At 42.3% G+C, this 20,198-nt stretch overlaps 2 protein-coding genes across 3 annotated transcripts in view; one reads left to right on the plus strand and one right to left on the minus strand.

Moving 5' to 3' along the window:
* The first annotated feature begins 2,663 nt into the window (after positions 1-2,663).
* Positions 2,664-14,681, plus strand: smarcal1 (SWI/SNF related, matrix associated, actin dependent regulator of chromatin, subfamily a-like 1). The gene is made up of 17 exons (XM_031858515.1): positions 2,664-3,349; positions 3,443-3,794; positions 4,488-4,538; positions 4,658-4,918; positions 5,014-5,064; positions 5,168-5,351; positions 5,604-5,754; positions 6,959-7,120; positions 7,273-7,338; positions 7,899-8,039; positions 8,693-8,911; positions 9,606-9,676; positions 9,895-9,997; positions 10,429-10,611; positions 11,143-11,243; positions 11,448-11,544; positions 11,688-14,681. The coding sequence occupies exons 1-17, from the start codon at positions 2,975-2,977 to the stop codon at positions 11,880-11,882; spliced, it is 2,763 nt and encodes a 920-aa protein (XP_031714375.1). The 5' UTR covers positions 2,664-2,974; the 3' UTR covers positions 11,883-14,681.
* The window catches only part of LOC116389645 (thioredoxin domain-containing protein 6-like), a 10,868-nt gene continuing 948 nt past the window's right edge, over positions 10,279-20,198 (minus strand). Inside the window, exons 4-17 of one of the 2 annotated variants that reach the window (XM_031858517.1) lie at positions 20,068-20,139; positions 19,473-19,589; positions 18,968-19,052; positions 18,728-18,810; positions 18,534-18,626; positions 17,809-17,963; positions 17,283-17,479; positions 17,046-17,190; positions 16,859-16,966; positions 15,724-15,875; positions 15,474-15,618; positions 14,057-14,313; positions 13,821-13,902; positions 10,279-12,770 (exon numbers count right to left, since the gene is read on the minus strand). In XM_031858517.1, coding sequence (XP_031714377.1) covers positions 13,847-13,902; positions 14,057-14,313; positions 15,474-15,618; positions 15,724-15,875; positions 16,859-16,966; positions 17,046-17,190; positions 17,283-17,479; positions 17,809-17,963; positions 18,534-18,626; positions 18,728-18,810; positions 18,968-19,052; positions 19,473-19,589; positions 20,068-20,139 — 1,665 coding nt within the window. In that variant the 3' untranslated portion in view covers positions 10,279-12,770; positions 13,821-13,846. Of the gene's footprint in view, positions 14,314-15,473; positions 15,619-15,723; positions 15,876-16,858; positions 16,967-17,045; positions 17,191-17,282; positions 17,480-17,808; positions 17,964-18,533; positions 18,627-18,727; positions 18,811-18,967; positions 19,053-19,472; positions 19,590-20,067; positions 20,140-20,198 lie in introns of both variants that reach the window. The other variant, XM_031858516.1, reaches the window with a different exon arrangement.

The following is a 20,198-nucleotide window of genomic DNA, read 5'->3' on the forward strand; positions in this document are numbered from 1 at the left end:
TAATAATATTTATTGTGGCACACCTTAGCCATCTTCTTTTAGATTTTTCCTCTCCTGATTGATGTAGTGTGACATTATCATCAATATGGCCATAAAGATGGAGGCACGCAGTGTGAAGGCTCATCCCTTCTGTGTTGTTGCTGTTTCCAGGTGGTGCGTGTGAGCAGCAGAGTGAGAGGTATTATTCGATTTTTTCATGCATGTAATGCTTCGATACGAATTCACAGTGTTTGGCTGTAATGAGTTGGTACTGAATCTCTGTGTATTCTCCACACTTGTCAAACATGGGGCCAAGGTCTTTCATTATCCTCCCACTGCTCTAGCTGCCTTTTCAAGTCACGCAAAAAAAAGGACAAGTGCAGTGGGATGCCAGCTCAGAGGGCTCTCAGCTGTGTGGATGCCCTAATAAGACACAGGGAGTGGGTTTTCTCACTTTGAAAAAAAAGTTTGACCAGTGCATCCTCATGAAGAGGCTCTGCCAGGAAGGGATGATTTTTGGATTTAAATGGTAAACATTCCCATCATCTGGTCTGGTCTATACATACTCCTTGGAGAGCGAGTTGAGAGATTCCAATTCAAACAAAACAAAACGCCAACAGATTTCATTCAGAAGTTGTGTAAAAACAATCATTTCATGGATCAGATGGACATTACATGGCATAAATAACTTATTTTAACCATTGAACATTCATGGGGAAAATGCTTTGGCTTACGTATTCCGGTCCCTGGAAGCAGATCCTGCACAAGGGAGTCCTGAAGCCGCTTTCCGTGAAGCTAGTGAGGGAGAATCTCTCCTCCAGTTTGCCCTTTGAGCAGTCATTGGAAGGGCTGCTGCAGCCGCGCAGGGCCGCCGATAGCTCTGCAGCGTCAACCCAGCACGGTCGCTCTCCAGCCGATGTCCCGGTGGCCCCTGCTGCAGGTGGGGCAATCCGGTCCCCTGCGTGCTGGTGGCTCCGCGTTAACGTGTTGTTGTTGTCGGAGACGGCGACGCCTGTTTCATGGCTTTCCGTACCTTGGACGCTCATGGGGGTCAGCGGAGGCAGCGGTGTCGGCGGTGTCGGTGGCCCGAGAAGGAGCACCCTCAGGTCACCGAGCAGGACACAACAGCGGCTCTTCAGCATGCCCTGGCTGCGCAGCATCCGGCTGTATCCGGCCACAAACTCACAGCACCATGCGAAGGTGCTGGAAGACAACACGTCTTCATATGTCGTGAAATGGACAGTGGGGATGCGATTTCCAGTGTTTGTTGGGGTTTAAAGCAGCCTTTTTATTTTTCTATTTTGATATTCGTATATTATTATTTAAAGTATTTTATTGTCTCGCTACAAGAATGTAAATCCAAAAGGCAAATAAATCCCATCGATGCAAACAAGTGTCTGAAGCCATTAAGTTCAATAAATTAAACCGCTAAAAAAAAGAGGAAAGCCACATGTTAGATTGATAGGAATGTGCATTAAAGTAATAAAGCTATGGGCACTCAGTTAATTGTCTGTCTGCTCTGTACAACATAAACTATCTAGACAGGCTTCTCCCTCCAGATTAACGAGTGCACAAAGCAAATCTGCCTTTATACAAAGGACTGATACAGACTAACAAAATGTCAGCGCTCATTCTTTACAATTTAAATAGGCTTTTACAACAACATCGAAAGATTTTTTAATCTTCAGAGCTCAGATTGCAGTCGATGTCTTGGGCTTTCAAAGCAAATCAAGTCAATCGATGGCGTGCCACGAAGCAAAATCTGTCTTACCTGGCGAGCTACCCCGATATGCTATATACGACTCACAGTTTCTGTTTTTTTTTTTCATAAATCTCCTGCCAGACTGCAGGTCGCTGACAAGTCTGCGTGAATCTTACATCCCAAATTACCGAATCTCCATGTCCGAGGAACAAGCCGATGGGTGGAAATCCCTCCGTTAAAATCCAACACGATTGTCGGACTGTCCTGCTCCGGGTGAAAGCATCCGTAGCCCCGGATTCTCCTGTGATCATTGGCTGCTGAATTGGTGCTGCAGCTTCAGCACCATAATTCCTGGGACAGCTCCCAGACGCCACACGTCACCACCGCACAGTGATGCAAGCAGCCAACTCACGCAACTGAGACAAATGCACAGGGAAATGGTGAATTTGTTTTTGTTCAAAGGAGGTGATGTTTAAAACCTTTCATCATCAGAGAGCAGAAAAACAAGTTGGACCCAAATTATTCATAAACAATTCAATCATCAGGCAACACATGGCAAACACAAATTATTCATAGCAGCTGCTCGGCTACATGTGTCATTTTGCTCAACACAAATATCAACAAGGTTGAAAATAGACTTAAACATAAAAAAAGAATAAAAAAAAGAATAAAATACATATTTAAAAGGGAACAATTTCAAATTGCAGGCTAGATTCAAATTAGTCACGACACCAAAAAGCACTTATATATATATATATATATATATATATATATAAATAGTAATTATTTTTCTTTCGACATAGCATATCAAAGATACCTCCCCAGGTTATGTACATTTCTTTTAACACATCAAAATATAATTTCAAGTTATTAAATACTTTTATTGTGACAGCTGTGGTTTTGCTATCTCTCTACATCACCAAGCAACCGCCATCTCCACGTGTCCGCTTGTTTTTCTACGTCACTTCCTGCGCAGCAGATACTGAAACGTTCAACTCATGTTAGCTTAAGATGTGTTGCCCTGCTTCGTTCGTTTAATCTTTGCAACGTTTTGCCGTCTTTTGATCCCCCCCCCCCCCATCGGCCATCTTATCTCCCACAAATTAATGCTCACGTATGTTTTAAACCGCTGTGGACATTATTGATACGTTACTTATGTTGCTAAGTGTTACCGTCAACGCCGCCGCCCACGCTAGCAACGTTAGCTTATACCTTTAGCAAAGGAGGCTTCCGTACAAGTTAGTGAACTTTTAACATTACTTTCAGCATTAGTTTCAGCAAAAGTTGATCATTATGTCAAGTCAACTGACTGCAGAGCAGCAACGAAAGATTGAGGAAAACCGGCGGAGGGCTTTAGAGAGAAGAGCTCAAAGACTTGGACACACCATCAGCAGCAGTACAAACACGTCAGTAGGCATCAGCAGTACTTCGGTGCAGCTACAGCCCTCTAAGCTACAGCCTTCTAAACAGAGCGGTGCCTCGGATCATGCTACGCTGGCTCATCACAGACACCCAGAAACACTCGGCTCAGCTTCTGCACCAGAACGGTTTGTTCCACCCTTCAAAAAAGACTCGTCGAGCTTCAATAACTATAAGCAGAGCCAAAAGCATCAGCAGCTATCCAGCACTAGCAACCAAAGCCACCAGAGTACTGCTTCTAAAAGACAGGTGAGATTTGTGTTGTGATAATCACTCATGTATTGTTTTGAGGAAGAATAACTTGCAGTAATTCCCAATTCCTTGTGCTGTCTTTCCTTGTAGATACAAGTCATTGACGCACTTCCTCAGGCAAGAAGTCAACATGTGAGCAGTCCTGTTTTGTCTATCGGAGGAAGCTTTGGTGCGAAGCCAGCTCATCCCAATCTTAACGTCACCTCCAATAGCTCTGGTGGTGCAGGGAGTTCATTCTACAAGCAAACTAGTAAACCTGCCCAAAGTTCTGTGACACAGCTTCCCTCCAGTTCGTCAACTTTGAATGGAGTACCCGCTAAAAAGCCTGCCATCTCTGTAAGGGGGAAATGTGTCCCTCACACAGAGGGCCGCTTCAGAGTAGAAGTGGGCTACCACGCAGGGTTGATTGCTGTTTTCAAATCCATCCCCTCTAAGAACTATGGTGAGTATCTGCTAGTGCAACCATGCTGTTTTTTTGACCCACAAATACATTTTGTGCCAGTGGAAAACAACAGCATCAATTAACCATTAGCCCTTTCAGTGTCTGTACACTTTTAGAAGTAGTATAGGAATGTACAGATGCTTTGGCAAAATCATACAGTCAGAACAATATTCAAGACAAACAGGACAACAAAAACTGTCAACATTCATTTTCTCGAGCTGATTGGGTTCCATCACGTATATGCCGCATACAAAAGTACACAAACCTTCAATAGACAATGTAGTTTATGCACCGTCATGCGGCAATTAGGTCTGTGTATCAACCCTCCATTGTTGTTTTAAGCACTGACTTATTTTATTGTGTTTCGTAGCAGCAGGTATGGCAATTTTCAAATAATACCCGTAGTGCCTGATTGCGTCTTTGCCCATAATCAGGACAATCTGCAAAGACTGACTGAACACACAGCTGTAAAAATAATACAAAGTGCTAACATCCGGCCAAACCTTCAGAGCTCTCCCTTGTAGAAGAAGCCAGAAACAAACACCGTTCATCCTAATCAGTATCAATTTAAAAAAAATAGGAATACCAAATTCCAAACTGTAGTGATTATGTACCATATATCTGGTTATGTATGTTAATCTCAATGTCTGCACTGTCTTTTAGAATAATGAAGTTTTCTGTTTTCTGCCTTAGACCCTGCTACGAAGATGTGGAACTTCAGTCTGGAGGACTATCAACAGCTGAGTATGAACATCGGGGGAATAATATTTTTCGCAGAAGTAGCCTAAATTAAAGGCATGACAGAGTATTGGTCTTCTTTTGGGCTGCGGTTGCATCTCCCCTGTCTTCACCCTGTGTTGCAGTGAAGGAAGCGGCTGCTATGGCCTCCGTGTCTCTGAGGCCTCTGGAGGGAATGGAAGCCGTGGATGTTGCAGAAGCCACCAGCCGAGCTCGCGATGGTGCGGGACTGGGGGCTCTGCTGAAGCTTTGTAAAGGCTGGCAGAAACCAGGAGCCATTCTGCAGGGCCAGTGCATCATGGTGTCTCCGACAAAGTTTGAGATTGACATCGGTTACAATGTCGAGGTCATCGCGGCATTCAAGCAGATGCCCACAAAGAGCTACAGTAACAGTGAAATTATGCAATCTTTTATCTTGTTGTATTTGCAGTTTACATCTTCTGATACAGGTCGTTGTCTTGTTTTTATTGTTGTGCGGCAGACATGAAAACAAAAAAGTGGAGCTTTTCACTGGAGGATTACAAGAGACTTTGTGAGTAACAGCGTTGGCTTTATTTAGCTGCTCTATCTCTGTGGTTCTGTTTGTGATGGTTACATTTGCCATCTTGTCTGACCGTGCTGTTTTCCACACCCAGTGGATCTCCTCAGTGGGATAGCAGCAGTGGAGGTGGAGCCTCTGCCCAGGGCAATAGTCCAGACTTTCTCTGCCAGGTTTGACGGGACTGAAGCCAGGTCTTTAGACGTCCCTGAGGCAGACCTCTCCAGCATCGACCCGTTGCTCACCTCCAGCCTCATGCCTTTCCAGAGGGACGGAGTCAAGTAGGTGTCTTTGGAAAGGCATTAGTGCTCTTTCAGCATGGTGTAGCCAATAACTCAATACCAGGAGACAGCTATTCATCTATAATTTGCTCAGTCTTGTTCAAATGAAGAGAGAGTTTTCATAATAAGCCAATATTTCTGTGCCATTCCTCTGTAACTTCACGTTTGCAGATTTGAAGGGTTGGAACAGTATGACTTCCGCTCTTTGTCCGGCTGTAGCTTTTTAATTATAGCATTTCTGTGTCCCTATAGTTTTGCAGTGTCTAAACAAGGCCGCCTCCTCCTGGCTGACGACATGGGCCTGGGAAAGACTGTGCAGGCCATCTGTATTGCAGCCTACTACAGGAGTGACTGGCCCTTGCTAGTGGTGGCTCCCTCCTCTGTACGATTCACCTGGGCCGAGGTAAAAAAAATACCTTCTGCAGAGTGTGTTTTAAAAGAAAAATGGCTCATTACTCAGTACGTGTTAGTTTATCACTTTGTTTCCATTTAATGGTGACAATATGGGTCTGCATTAAGACAGCAGACAGCCTCTTTAGTATATTCTTCTTCTCTCCTTTGACAAAAGCGCTGCCTGATACATTATAATGATGATTTCTGCTTAAAGCTCATCTGCATTTCAGGAATCCTAATACCAAGGCCTGCTTGTATTCTGTTAGATACTTTAGCTTCAGTAGGGGAGATGGCAGTATTGAATTTAATTTCTGTCTCTAATACAGTGTATTTACTTTGTTACTTTGTTGAATCCTGTTGTTCCTAAAGATGCGCTTTATCTGATATTGCTGATATAGGTTGAACTTTCCATTTTTTACACACATTATTTGATATGGCTTTTTTGGGGATTTTGATTTTGTACAGAAGAAAGGTAGACTGGTCTTAGATCACAAGGCCATTGTGACACCCCTGAGCTTTGCATCATTGAGATGTTAGCCTCTCTTTCTCCCCACTTTCCTTGTACACTTTCAGTACTTTCTAATGTCATGTCAGGTGTCTCTTTTTCTGCAGCATCTATTCTCTGCTAAACTCGCAGCAGCATTACCAGGCTGCACTAGCGGCACTATTTCAGAGGAGCTTTACTTGGCCTTCTGTCTATTGACAAGAGAAGACAGTCTGCTCTCTAAATAGATATCTTGGGTCAAACACAGTCTCCAAATCAAAAGTTGGAATCGCCAAGGAGGGTTTAGTCATAGGATGTCGACCTATTAAAGGGCAGTTACTCTATCTGGGTTGCATTGTTCTTCTTGTGCATTTGGCCAAAACTACTGAAAAAGATGGGAGCTATAACTTGGTGAGTTTAAGCCAGGTTGACAGGCGAATGGAGAGCAAGTAAGGGAACTGTCAGAAACATTTGGGCCACAGGGGACTTTTTTCTTCACTACATGATTGGTTGTTTCTAAATGGAAGCGCTGTTGGAGCAGTCAAAATGAATTGTTAGCAATTAGTAACATTCAAGCCAGCTGTCAGTAACAAAATACTAATTGAATGTTTCTATAGTGCTCATTACTAATGTCAGAGTCTGACATATTCCCGGTGGTAGGGAAACAGTACATTCTGCGGAGTTTGCTTCCGTCTGCTTCTCTTACATGAGTAATTATTCTTGCCTGTAGGCCTTCAGACGCTGGCTCCCCTCCCTGAGTCCTGACAGCATCAACGTGGTGGTGAAGGCCAAAGACGATCTGCGGTCTGGTTTGGTCAACATCATCAGCTACGACCTGCTGAGCAGGATGGACAAGCTGCATCTCGGACATCCCTTCAATGTCCTCATCATGGTTAGCTCTGGGAGTGAACTGTGCAGTAGTTAGAAATGTCTTCCAGTTCAGTTTATGCTCCTTAGTTTTGTGTTTTTATTTTTTGTATTTTGTCCTTAAAAGTAACGTCTGTATGTTATTAACCAAATATATGATTTTGTCGTTCTGTGCAGGATGAGTGTCACTTTATGAAGAACATGAAGACTGCTCGTTGTAAAGCAGCCTTGCCTTTGCTAAAGGTGCTTATTCTTCTTCTCTTTTTCCTTTCATTATTTTGATTATTATTTACCAAAGAAGTTATATTTCTTCTTGTTAGTGACGTTTACCATTCACTCAGCAGACTATCTCAAAAATATCCAAAGCAGCAGATCAAAGAATACCTAATTCAATCTGTTCAAAGAAGGAGATATTTACTTTGGTATCGAGGTGTAACTTCGCTGGGTCAAACCTGGAAACGGTTCCATAAAACTGGCTGTCAGACACACCATGGGCCAGTTGAACAATTGATTAGAGTTTCATGGGAAACCAGATCTGGGATTTCCTCCATCAGATGAATATTATTTTTTAGCCTTATTATACATCTCCCACATGTTCCTAAGGATCCCTGCACTAAAGCACAGTTTTCCCTGTTTCACTGTATTAGAGATGAATCACTGTTTTGTGTATATTTACCTGTAACATAGATCCACAAACCAGCTGAAGCCATAACACATTTGGCTCGTGGTTGGGTTTGCTTTCTTGCCTTGTCAGCTAAACTCCCTCAGCAGTAATCTGATCAGAGTTGTTTTTCTATCCTCAGGCAGCAAAGAGAGTGCTCCTTCTGTCTGGGACCCCTGCCATGTCCAGACCCTCCGAGCTCTACACCCAGATTCTGGCTGTCAGACCTACGCTCTTCCCTCGCTTCCATGACTTTGGGATGCGCTACTGCGGTGCCACACAGGTACTTTAAGGCTTCTTTGTTCAAGCGTGATGCCTAATACCGTTGAGCTGCAGTTGGCTGTAATTCTTATACACCTCAGAGAACGTAGAAGGCTGTTGGTGTGGGATTAGTGAATATTTATTTATCCGCCTCACTTACATACAGGTACATACATGAAATCACATGTAAGAGCAGTGGGCTGCTGTAAAGCACCCGGGGAGCAACTTGGGGTTCATTGTCTTGCTTTTTAGGTGTCAGTGGATTCCTCTACTGTGATTATTTTTTTTTGCCTCCACTCTTTCTCCTTTTGTTGCTCCACTCTTGCCACTTAATCTCCTAATTCATTTTAGTGGGTTCAAGTAGGGGAACAGGCTACATGATTTGAAGGCCAATTACATCCCTAATTTGGTTGTGATGACTCATTTTGAAGATTGTGGAGATTTTCTCTGCTCTGTAAATGTCCATTTTTTCCCACCAGTCTTTCAGTTAGTCTCTAGATTGACTTGCATTAAAAAAAAAAAAAAAAAAAAGAACCATGACATTGGACACTAAGGATCTGATTACCTGCTCTTGAGGTTTTTCTGTCAAATATCTTTGTCTCCGTTCTTTCTTCCCACCATCCTCTATTATTTTCTTAATATCTTGATATCCTTCTCTGTCCGCCTCCTCTCTAGACGACTTGGGGGTGGGACTACTCTGGCTCATCTAACCTCGGGGAGTTGAGGCTGTTGCTGGACGAGTGTCTGATGTTGCGCCGCCTCAAGTGCGACGTTCTCTCCCAGCTTCCTGCTAAACAACGCAAGGTTGTCACCGTGACCATAGATGGTATCAACACCCGCATAAAGGCTGCTCTGTCAGCTGCTGCCAAGCAGTTGGCCAGTGGACACCGCAATGTAAGTTACAAATGCGTCCCGCAGTCCTAGGAAAAACTGGAAAAGTCACAGAATTCGTAGTTTGTTTTTTTTAAATAGAAGTATTCACAAACCTAAAGAAATCTGGCTTGGTGGGACTTAACAACCTTCCTGTTTTAGGAATCAATGCAAAATGAATCTATCTTTCCAAAAGTGGTCAGATTGGAAGAAATAATAACATGGTTTCTGTTGCATAGATAACAGAAAACGAGATATCATGAAAGTTTCTTCATAATCCATCACTACCGGATGATTTTATAATGTTAAAGTTGGCTGAAAATAGTTTATTCTGACCATTGAAAAATTAATTACCCAAAGCTTTTGATTAAATGTATCCAACAGACAAAATCCAACAGTATGTTCTACTTCAAATGGAGTTTCTGTGATTAAATCATTGTTAAAATAACATTTCAAATCCTTGTTTAGCACAAGAAAGTTACGTCAGTTCTGTCCTCTACACACGACGGAGTCTTTTCAGGCCACAAACACACACAAGTGCTTTTAAAGTGACCTAGAATACTCCAGCAAGTCCTGTTTCACACTCTGATGAGAGTGAGTGGCTTAGCGGCATTGTTCATTTTACCACTGCTCCTCTGAGTAATGGCAGTCTTATCAAATCATCAATCAGAATCTCCTGTCTGTTCTTATCTTGTGCTATTCCTTATCTCTTTCTCAGAAAATGGAAGAGAAGGAAGCCCTGCTCGTCTTTTATAACCACACAGCGGAAGCCAAGCTACAAGCCATTATGTAAGTACAAAGACCCTCTAACAGTCGGAGATCAGGAAGTCAAATCAGCTTAGATGTGATGAGCACCGAGATTAAAATGTGAAATGAATCCAAACCTTTTGTCAGGCCATGGTGATGGCACTGGATTTGAGATAACTTGAAGAGTTTTAATAAATACACATGCGAAGTGAATATTTCCCTGCTTTCTTTGAGAGCTATGTTGTTTCTGCCTCTGCCAGGGAGTACATCACAGATATGGTGGAGTGTGGGAGGGAGAAGTTTCTAGTGTTCGCCCATCACAAGTTGGTCCTGGACCACATCACCACAGAACTTTCAAAAAAAGTGAGTAGACTGCACAAAAGCCTTAAATGCAAAGAAATATCATTTTGACACAAAAGAGTGCATCTTCACTTTTTCAACCAGGCTGCAGGGAACAAGTGTGGGCAGCACATATGCGCTTACTACTACGACTACTACTACGACTGCTACTACGACTGCTACTACTACGACGACTACAACGACACCTACTACGACACCGACGACTACTACGATGACTACTACGCCTACGACTACTACTACGACTACTACTACGACTACTACTATGCCTACTACGACGCCGACGACTACTATGCCTATTACGACTACGACGACCACGACTACTACTACTACGACTTATCATAAGTTTATCAAGGAAAGGTTGTTAAACTTGGTTTGTTGATTTGCATTGGTCAGCTACCTAAACCCATTCTGACCTTTTTTAATTTCCCCTCCAGAATGTCCCTTACATCCGTATTGACGGGTCCACTGCTTCAGCTGAACGGCAGCAGCTGTGTGAGAAGTTCCAGGTCTCGACCAATACCTGTGTGGCTGTACTGTCCATCACCGCAGCTAACATGGGTCTCACCCTGCACGCTGCTGACCTGGTGGTCTTCGCTGAGCTTTTCTGGAACCCCGGGGTAAGAAATGGAAAGTTATTACTACAGAATACTGTGTACTTATTGGGACTGGAGTATTTTCCTTTTGGAATCCATTTTGTCTCCAGCCCATCTTTTAGCTTCTTTTAGCTCACCTTTGGTTTTAGACTCACATATTTTCTGTATGACAACATATCTGCCAACGCCAAATGCTAGACGGAGAAGAAAGTAAAAGATGTAGCGGCTAAAGAGACAGATATTTTTCTCAATGGTTGGGGGAGACCTAAAGAGATGAACCTAAAGTGTCCGTATCCATATCATGGAAGTATAAAGAGAACTAGATACAGTGTTGGAGGCGAGGCCTTGTTCATTCCTATGATAATGGTGCATGAAGCCAAAAAACTTTGAATTTCTCCGTATATAATTACCAGGATCTTCCGCAGTCATGGGCCCAGAGAGCAAGCACAGTAGCGTTTTTACATAAATCTTTCCTCAAAACAGAGCACGCAGGAAACATTTGGTGATACTAAGAAAACTCAAATGCTCTTTTTGGCGATGCTTTTTTCTCTGCAGGTTCACGTTCAGGCAGAGGATAGGGTGCACCGTATTGGACAAACCAGCAATGTGAACATTCATTATCTGGTTGCAAAGGGAACCGCTGATGATCACCTGTGGTATGTGTCAATCACCGGGCAGTATGACCCAATTACAACGACAATCAAACTGCGTTTTTAAAGTCACTTTCCTCCAGAATTCATCAGTCTTCCACTACTGAAACAGTAGAAGGTCAAGTTAGTGTGGGTTCTCTGATATTGTGACAAGCAGTGAGTCGAGTTGTATCTCCTCTATTATAATAATGTATCTCTTTATTGATCAAGGCCAATGATCCAGGAAAAAATGAATATCTTGGAGCAAGTGGGCCTGTCTGAGTCAAACCTCTCCGACAAAGCTGTGAACGCCAGCTTCCACTGTAAGGTAAGCTTCTGCATCTGTATACAAACGCATTCATTAGCCTGTTCAGTTTTTCAGTAGCATTCACACAGAGCTTACCTAGCGAGCTTGATCAAAAATGGTGTCTGTGGATTCAGTGATGAACCTAATGAATTGGATCTGCTCAGGACCCTAAGCAGAGGAGCATCATGGAGATGTTCCAGAGGTCTTTCACTGCAGAGGACGACATGGACGAAGCCACCTTACTGGAGGCTGCAAACGACTGGGAGGACACGCCGCCTGAAAATAGTTCTGCTCAACAACACGGCATGGTCGGACAAAGCACCGGCAGCAAGGGCACCAGAGAGCATTTCAGCAGATGACTCTGAGATTGTTCGTGTTGACACATTACATTAACATGACTGTTTTGCTTCTTGGAACAAATCCCAGTTTTTAGCTCATCATGACTGATGTGAACTTATTTTGTTTTGTAAAAGTTAACAAATGCATCAGTGCATTTAAATAGATGTAAAATAATAATCTGACAAACCTATATATATTTTTTATGCTAAGATAAAATAAATAAATGTCTGACTTGTTTTAGAATCCCTCTGACGTTGTAACCTAAATGTTAAGTTGTTTTAGTTTCCTAAAACTGCTGGTTTTACCTTGAGTTTCATTCATAAACCCCAGTCCCAGTTATCTGCCAGCAAGCTGTTAATAATGCCAAGAACTCGGTGGTATAGCTTTTATAACTTCATATTCTCGACATTCACACAGTTAATTATCCAGAGTAAGTTATCCTCCATTGTTAAGCCATCCTGTCATTAAGCTAACAGAAAAAAAACTAATCGCAGCATGTAGGAGCAATCCAAGACAGACTGATTGAACAGTTTGGATTCAGTTAAAGGCTTTTCTGAAATGATCAGTTGCTCTGTGGCGACTGTGTGAAACCTTGTCTCAGTCATGAAGCTTACAGCTGCTGTTGCGAGCCAAGAATGTCTATAAACTATTCGTGACCGTCAGCAGTATTTATAAAAGTCAAGTCTACAAGTACTCCCTTTAACTGGCTATCGATCCACCACCTAAATGTCAGATATGTCTTCTTGTTTATTTCATGATTCATGGAGTGATGGACATTGTTCCCATAATGTTACAGAATAAGCCCGCAATACAAAAGAAACTACTAAGTGTGCCGATTCAGTTTGAGTGCTCTGGGTTGTCCCTTCCTTCTGTCTGTGGGCTGCAAGGATTTATATTAGGTGGGTCACCTGTAAAGTAAAGAAGGGGATTAGCTCAAATCTTCTGCATGTCACTCACATATTAATACATCAACTATATGAGGAAAGATCCTGCAACCAATAAAACAGTATTAGATAGTAATACATTGTTTTGTTATTCATCAGCCACAGGACTCATGGAAACATTGTGTCACCTAAACCTATTAATACTTCAACTATCATGAGAATATATTGCACATTTGAATTGAAATGATCCTCAATGCAGCTGGTCAGGATTTACTTCACACTCTAGGCAAAAGCGACGGTAAAAGCAGTTTCATCTCTATTCCAGCTGATGCTAAGTGACATGAAGATCAATGGCCTCATTTCTCTCTGAATCAGATGAGATGCCTCTCCTTGCTAATGGAAGCCATCTGAAATTGTCAGACAAGATAAGTATCTACTTGCTAGTTACACTCATTTTCCGGGACGTAATGCAGTAATTGCTGTCTTAATTCAAGAGATTGGTCCTTTGAAATATGCAGCCCTCACAAAGAAGGACCCAAATACAATTTAACAGAAAGAGGAAATGCAGTTTTGTTTTAGGGCAGTCCCCATCAAAAGTAACATTTTAAAGGTTGGCAGAGCTGACAAAGTTGAAATATCAGTGGTAACCTGGGACATGCTGCCAAACAGAAGGATGAAAATGTAAACTATAAATATATCTATATAGTGAATATCTTTTATTCTGTAATGTCCTGTGATTACATACTTATCCCACAGGGGAGTTTATGACTCGTTACCATTATTTACAGCTTCCAGAGGCATTTTTCATCGGTCTTATAAATGTGATATATTTACTAAGGAGTGATGACCAATACCTCAGAAAACTGATGAGGAATGCCTGTGCTCAAACTGACTGGTGCGCAATGGATTGTGGGATACTAAGGGCTGCAAAGGCGTATAAACTGGTCGTGTGTTGTCTGTGAGCCTTTGGGCAGGAACATGCCTTTCTTTGTCTCTGATCTGAAGATGCAAAGTTTTAACCCTTGAATTGGGATAGCTAACATGTCGGTGGAATACTTCTCACTCATTACCAACCTTCGCGATGGTTGTCAGACATTTCTTCAGTTGAAGATCTTGATATTCTTGTTTTCATTTGCAGAATTGTCTTGATCTTTTTCTGCAAGAAAAGTCATTGTTGCACTATTTTTCTTTTCAACCATAAGATGAAATATCGTTTCTAGCAGGAATAAACATCAGAACTAAATTGTTATGTATTTGGAACCAGGTGGTGTGCCAGATGGAAATGACTGTCACACACATCATATGATTACCGAAGCTGGTTGTGTCAGTCTCTCCATCACCGGTGAGCTCTGCGCAGATGTCGCCGAAGATAAAACGGATCTTTTCCTCTGCCTGCTGCTCATTGGAGGAGCCGTGCACTGAGTTATGGAGGATGTCGGAGGCAAAGCGGGCTCTCAGGGAGTTTGGGGATATAGTCTTAGCTTGATCAGGGTCTGAAGGGCCCATAGTGGCCCTCCACTCCTCCACTGCATTTTCCTTGGTCAGTACGAGCATCATACAGGGCCCCCTGAAACAAACAATGACAGGATGTTCATGACTGCATTCAGAGGATGAGGCTCAAGTTTCATGCTTGGCTAGTATGACCAGTGACTGCTGACATGTAGGTCTGGGAAAAAGATGTTTTGTTGTTTTAGATGTATGGTTAAATGTAGCAGCTGTTCAATCACTGTATTTGAACATGTAGCAAGGACCTGCTTTACACTGAAATGTAGTTGTTAGACATCTAAAAAAAGCACTTTTCAACTTAAAATAGCTCAATTTGAACCTAAACACCTCCTGATAATGAACAAATCAGTGCTATAAGTATAACTATAAAGAATAACTTAGCATTCACAATGCATTTTCCAGCTGCTCAAAGAGGGTTTTTAAAGAAAAAAAAACACACAAGGAACATTTCATCCTTCAGTTTATCACTAACATTCAAAATCAACACATCTGGAGAAACGTGGTTTTCACTGGACAGCAAGGGGATGAAAAACTGTTATCTGAACAGTAACTAAAGCTGTCAGACAAATGTAGTGCTGATAAAGTGCAATATTTACCTCTGAGATGTAGTGGAATAGAAGTATAAGTAGTAGCATAAAATGGAAATACTGGCATAAAGTACAAGTACCTGGCTGTGGTTACATGTGCAGAAGAGCACACTTCCGACCACACCCGACAGGTGAAACAGGCATGAAATGTCCAGCCAGAGCGGTTGCCTTAACACTGCCTGGTGTTAAGTTACTCCTTAAATACATTGTAGGATATAAAATGGTACCTTAGCTAAAAAATAAATACAAAACATTCCACGATGGTAAGAATATAAAACTTGAATTAATAGGAAAAGCGAGCTGATCTCGAGGGATAGTGACAGTAAAGGTAGTTTCTCAGGCTGAAGGGCCCAGCTGCACACATCTCTCTGCTCATTGTGTCCGAGCAGTTGTGTAACAACCAAGTGAAGGGACTAATCGGAGCGGAAGATCACTCTAAACTCTAGATGTGCGGTGGAACAAAGGATGAAATTGAGATGGACTTCCTAGCCACTTGCCTGGGGCTGCCTTGATTTTAAGCAGCTAAGATTACAGTTAAAAGTGCCGGTGAAACTTCAAGCGGCAACAGGAATTAGGCCAGGTCTGCTGTGCTCACTTTGGCTTTATCCTTTTGGCTGTGTTCAGGTAGACTTACCGACACATGAATTCCACCAGTTGGCTGAAGAAAGGCTTCTCTCTGTGCTCTTTGTAAAACTCCTCAGCCATCTCCCTCGATAGCACCATCTCCTTCAGCTGCGTTACAGAGAAACCGCTGCCTCTGATCTCCTCCAAAATCTCCTCTGTTGCAGTGAATAGAAAATACATTGTGAAGATTATGTGACTATTTGTGCACATCTATACAAACACCAGTACATTTTATGTTTTTTTAAATGACCAGAAAGGACCTCCATGCTGATTCATGGCATCCGGTTTGATCACTGCCAGTGTGTGCTGTTTAGGGAAGAAGAAGCTGATCTCTCGTTCTGCCTCTTCGGGACTTTCACTGCCATGCAGCTGGTTGATAGGCTCGTTCTCCACCGCAAACTGGGCCCTTAGACTGAGTGATGAGGGGTACAGAAGTCAGCATTACAGGGATGACAACACTGGTAGTTACCGCCGATATCTAACAGCTAATATTTGATGGTTTCCAGGAAGTATTTTTGGATGAAGTGGTTTACTCTATTTGCCCGAAGTTAATTTCTACTTGCCCTATACAAACCGTTTAATGTATTTGGGGTTATCAAGTAAGAACAAATACCAATGTTAATTGTCATGTTTAATCTTTATTTAAGTAAAACTGGAGTTTCAACCACGTCCTCTAACGCCACTCAACTAAACTCCTGTTTCCAGCATAACTGCTCGCTTGGGCTTCATCTCATAAACTCAGTTTATAAACACGTGCCTTTTCTCGCAAGTGCTCGATCAATACTGCGCATGTGCAACTCTCAACAGGGATGAGAAGGAAACCAGATAGCTCAGTCCTTAGCTACTTCAATCATCAGCTCTAGATAAAACCAAAGTATTTAAGTACTTTTTTCCTACTTGCCCAATCAGGCAAGTGAGTTGCTAGATTTACTAGCCTCATGGGGCAATTTACTTGCCCGGGGCAAGCGGGCAATCCTTATTGTTGAGCCCTAGGTGTAATGTGTTTTACTTTTCTTCATCCTGCCTTGTCTGCTTCTAGTTCAACTAGTGATTTTCCACATTTTTAAGATTGCCTTTCAAGTAATCCCAGAACACGGGGCACTACAGGCGGAGACTACACTAGAACTTTGTGTCTAAAATGTATCTTGTGACAGCACTATGGTCTGAAAAGAAACTGTTGAATGATAAGCCTTCTCTTGCTTTAATCACACATTTGTATTTAATGACCTGCAAAACCTGACAAGATTAAAAAGACGGGCCAACAGAGAAATACTGAGTTCTTTCTTAACAAGCTGTCAGTAGGATTAACAGTGAAAACTCAATTGTAAATTATTAAACAGTGACTTCTTTGGACTTATTTAATTGTGTAAAGAAATGGAGCCACATATCCCTCACCATTCAGGACTCTCCTCTCTGGCTTTATTAACATCAGAAGGACCAAGGTTGTTCTTCCAGTGATGGACAGCCCCCGTTCTGGCCAGAGCCAAAGCTAACACTGGCCCACTGTAAATACACACATGTTAAATGCCCATCTGCAGTAACACTCTACTCTGTAGATTTTATTTGTGCATGTGTCAGTTACCTGGTCATGCTTCGGAGCAACGCAGGGAAGTAGTCCTGCTCAACATGTTGGAAGTAAAACTGTCTGACCTGCTCCTCTGTCAACATTACCTCCCTTTGGAGAGCCACGGTGAAGCCTGACTTATGGATTTGAGCCAAGATCTCCTCTGCAGAACAATAATAAATACAAAATATACATTAATTAGCCAGTTTATTAGGTACGTGTGTACTTGTGCTTGTGTATTTGGCACGGGCCCACCTCTGTTATCTCTGGCAACGTCAGGCCGGATAAGAGCCAGAGTCCTCTCCACACGCTCTTCCTCCCCATCCTGCTCCGTCACTGAGGCCGTCCTAAAGTTTGGGAAGAAGAAGGCGAGCTCCCTGCTGGCCTGGTCCATGTCCTCGCTACCGTGCACTGCGTTGAACAGTGTCTGTGTGCCGTATTGTGCCCGCAAGCTGCAGGAAGCCAGGGGGGAGACAGGAGAGGAGAGCAGATGGTTGCTCGGCTGGTGCTCAACCAGAGAGAAGCATAATGTTTGGGTGTGTCTGACGGAGCAGGCGTGAATGTGCTATTCATTTGCTTTCCCAGACTTAAGCCTGAGATTGTTTCACACTGTCGCAATCAACAGTGCATGAATACATGTCTATGCTATAAAGAAATGTCGTTCTTTACAAAGACATAGGAATGATCTCTTCATCATATCGTATCTTACGGTTTTAATGCCATTGTTGATGTTTTCTCAACTTTTTTTTTGGTGAATGTAGCATTTGTAACTACTACTAACCTTTCTGGTTTATCTCTCCTAGCTTCCTCTATGTCCGTTGGGCCAATGAACTCTCGCCATGCTGGCACAACATAAGCTGAGCCCTCAACCTGAGAGAGCACCAGAATATGGGACGGACCGCTGGACATAAACCGCACCAAGTCTTCAAAGCCAGCCTGAAACCACCATCACATACACAGACAAACGCATACACATATGTTAATGAACACATCAAAAAGTCTTGAATCAGGTCTTACATTTACAAGGTGAGAAAGAAAGAAGAAAATGTGTATGAATATATTTTTAAAAGGCAGATACAATACTGTACATATACTATATTATTACTTCATGAACATTATTGCTTTACCTATCCACCTTTCCTCAAATGTTTTGTATTTCTGAATCTCTAATCATTTAGTCTCAAACAAACAGCGCCATCAGCAAAAATAAAAGCTGCTTACACGGCAGATCTATTTTGAGCCCTGTGCAGAAATGCAGATGGAAGTGTGATGTATCGCAAACTAATTGAAATGATTTTTGCACTGGTTGTGACTGCTCTCCCATTAGGATGTTGACTGAATTTAAATTGGCTGGACTAACCACACAAACAATGAACCAATCAGCAGTTTGACTAGTCATCTGCATCTGCAGTGAGATACAAACACAAGTGTATGTATCTGTCAAAGTGTCTTATGTCCGTGTGAGATGTGCCTTGTTGTTACTATTCTCTTCTACTCTCACAGTACCTCTTCTGCTTTGTGCCGGTAAAAATCTTGAGCCTCCACCTCAGTCAGCGTGCGTTCCTCGTGGGCCAGGATCTCAAACCCAGCATCTTGAATCTAGCCAGGGGAGTAATGTCAGGATAATGAACTAATATCAGCAGGAAGGCTTGAGACAATCTTGTCTTCTCAGATTGTGCGCAGTGTTAGTCTCTGTGTACCTTCATAATGATCTCATTTGCCTTGCCGTGAGCAACAGCATCTGGTTTGATGATGGCAACTGTGTAGGATTTACTGGCAGGAACTACAGAAGAAAAGAACAGCTTGAGTCAAGATCAGAAAATGCAGATAAAATGCTGAACACAATCATGGTGATGCTGGTAAACAACAATGATAATCACGTTAACAACATTACCAGCAATAAACCGACCACTAATATGATTAGATAGTTTCGACAGTACCAATTATGCTTTCTTCATTTTCTGACTGCTGTGGAGTCTCCTCCTCGTCCTTCCTCTCATCATCCACCAGACCGTCATCTTTAACCTGATGGACACAACAAAACCTTTCTTTGTCCAATCAACAGTCTTTTACGACAAAGAGAAGCGGTAAATGCTCACATTTGTGAACCAGAAGCAGAGAATGTATAGAATTTCTGCTTGAAACATTACTTAAAGGTGCTCGTCAACATGGGTCGGGGCAGCAAGTTCAAAATAAGTTCAAAATAAAATGTCAAAAAAATGTCTTCAACAATTAACTGATTGTCTAAATAGTTGCTGATTCATTTCTGTCTAATGACTAATTGATCAATTGACTAATAGGCTTTTTCTCACAGAACCTTTTTCAACATGTCGAAGTAGGAAAAGCACACGTGATGTTGTTATTGGTAACGCCAGTGGTTTTCCTGCTATCACAAGTCAAAATCAGCTCTAGAAACTGAACGTGTGTGTGTATCGTACTGCTCACCGCTTTGCGTTCACCACCTTGCTCCAGGACCAACTTCTCCTTGGTCAGTTCCTCCACAGTCATCCTCTGAAGGAGAGGAGCGTTGGCCCCTCGCAGCACAGCCACCAGTTCTCCACTCTGTTCATTCAACACAAAGACATCAACAAAGTCTTTAATTCGATTTAATTTAACATGATGTGACATACAGAGGTGCTTTGACAACAGCAGGCCCATATAAGCAAGATGCAAAAATAACAAAACAGTGGAGTGAAAGCTCAGGAATGAGCATGATTCTAAGAAAAGTCAATTAATAATACAAATGAAATAATGGGCAGCATATTGCAGCATATTGCATTCGCAGCCCTATTTCCTGCCCTACATTATTACACCTGTGAGCATGATCGAGTCAGGATAAAAGCGAGACAAACAAATATAGACAGAAAACATATAAAATAACTACAGATTGAAAATACAAATATAAGACAGAAATAGTATACATTGTATACAAAGGAGAGAAAGGCAAAACACACAGAGCTGGTGGCTCATATATGTTGAAGCATGAACACACACATCTACTGTACAAGAATGCAAGCACACACTGTATAAACACACTTACCCCATATAAGAGGAAGGTGGGTTCACATTTCCCTCGATACCTCTCCAAAGCATCAATGCTGTCTGCCTCGGCCTACACCAGCACCACACACACACACACACACACACACACACACACACACACACACACAC

The sequence above is a fragment of the Anarrhichthys ocellatus genome, unplaced genomic scaffold (genome assembly GCF_004355925.1).
Source record: "Anarrhichthys ocellatus isolate YVR2014 unplaced genomic scaffold, GSC_Weel_1.0 scaffold20, whole genome shotgun sequence".
NCBI classification, from domain to species: Eukaryota; Metazoa; Chordata; class Actinopteri; order Perciformes; family Anarhichadidae; genus Anarrhichthys; species Anarrhichthys ocellatus.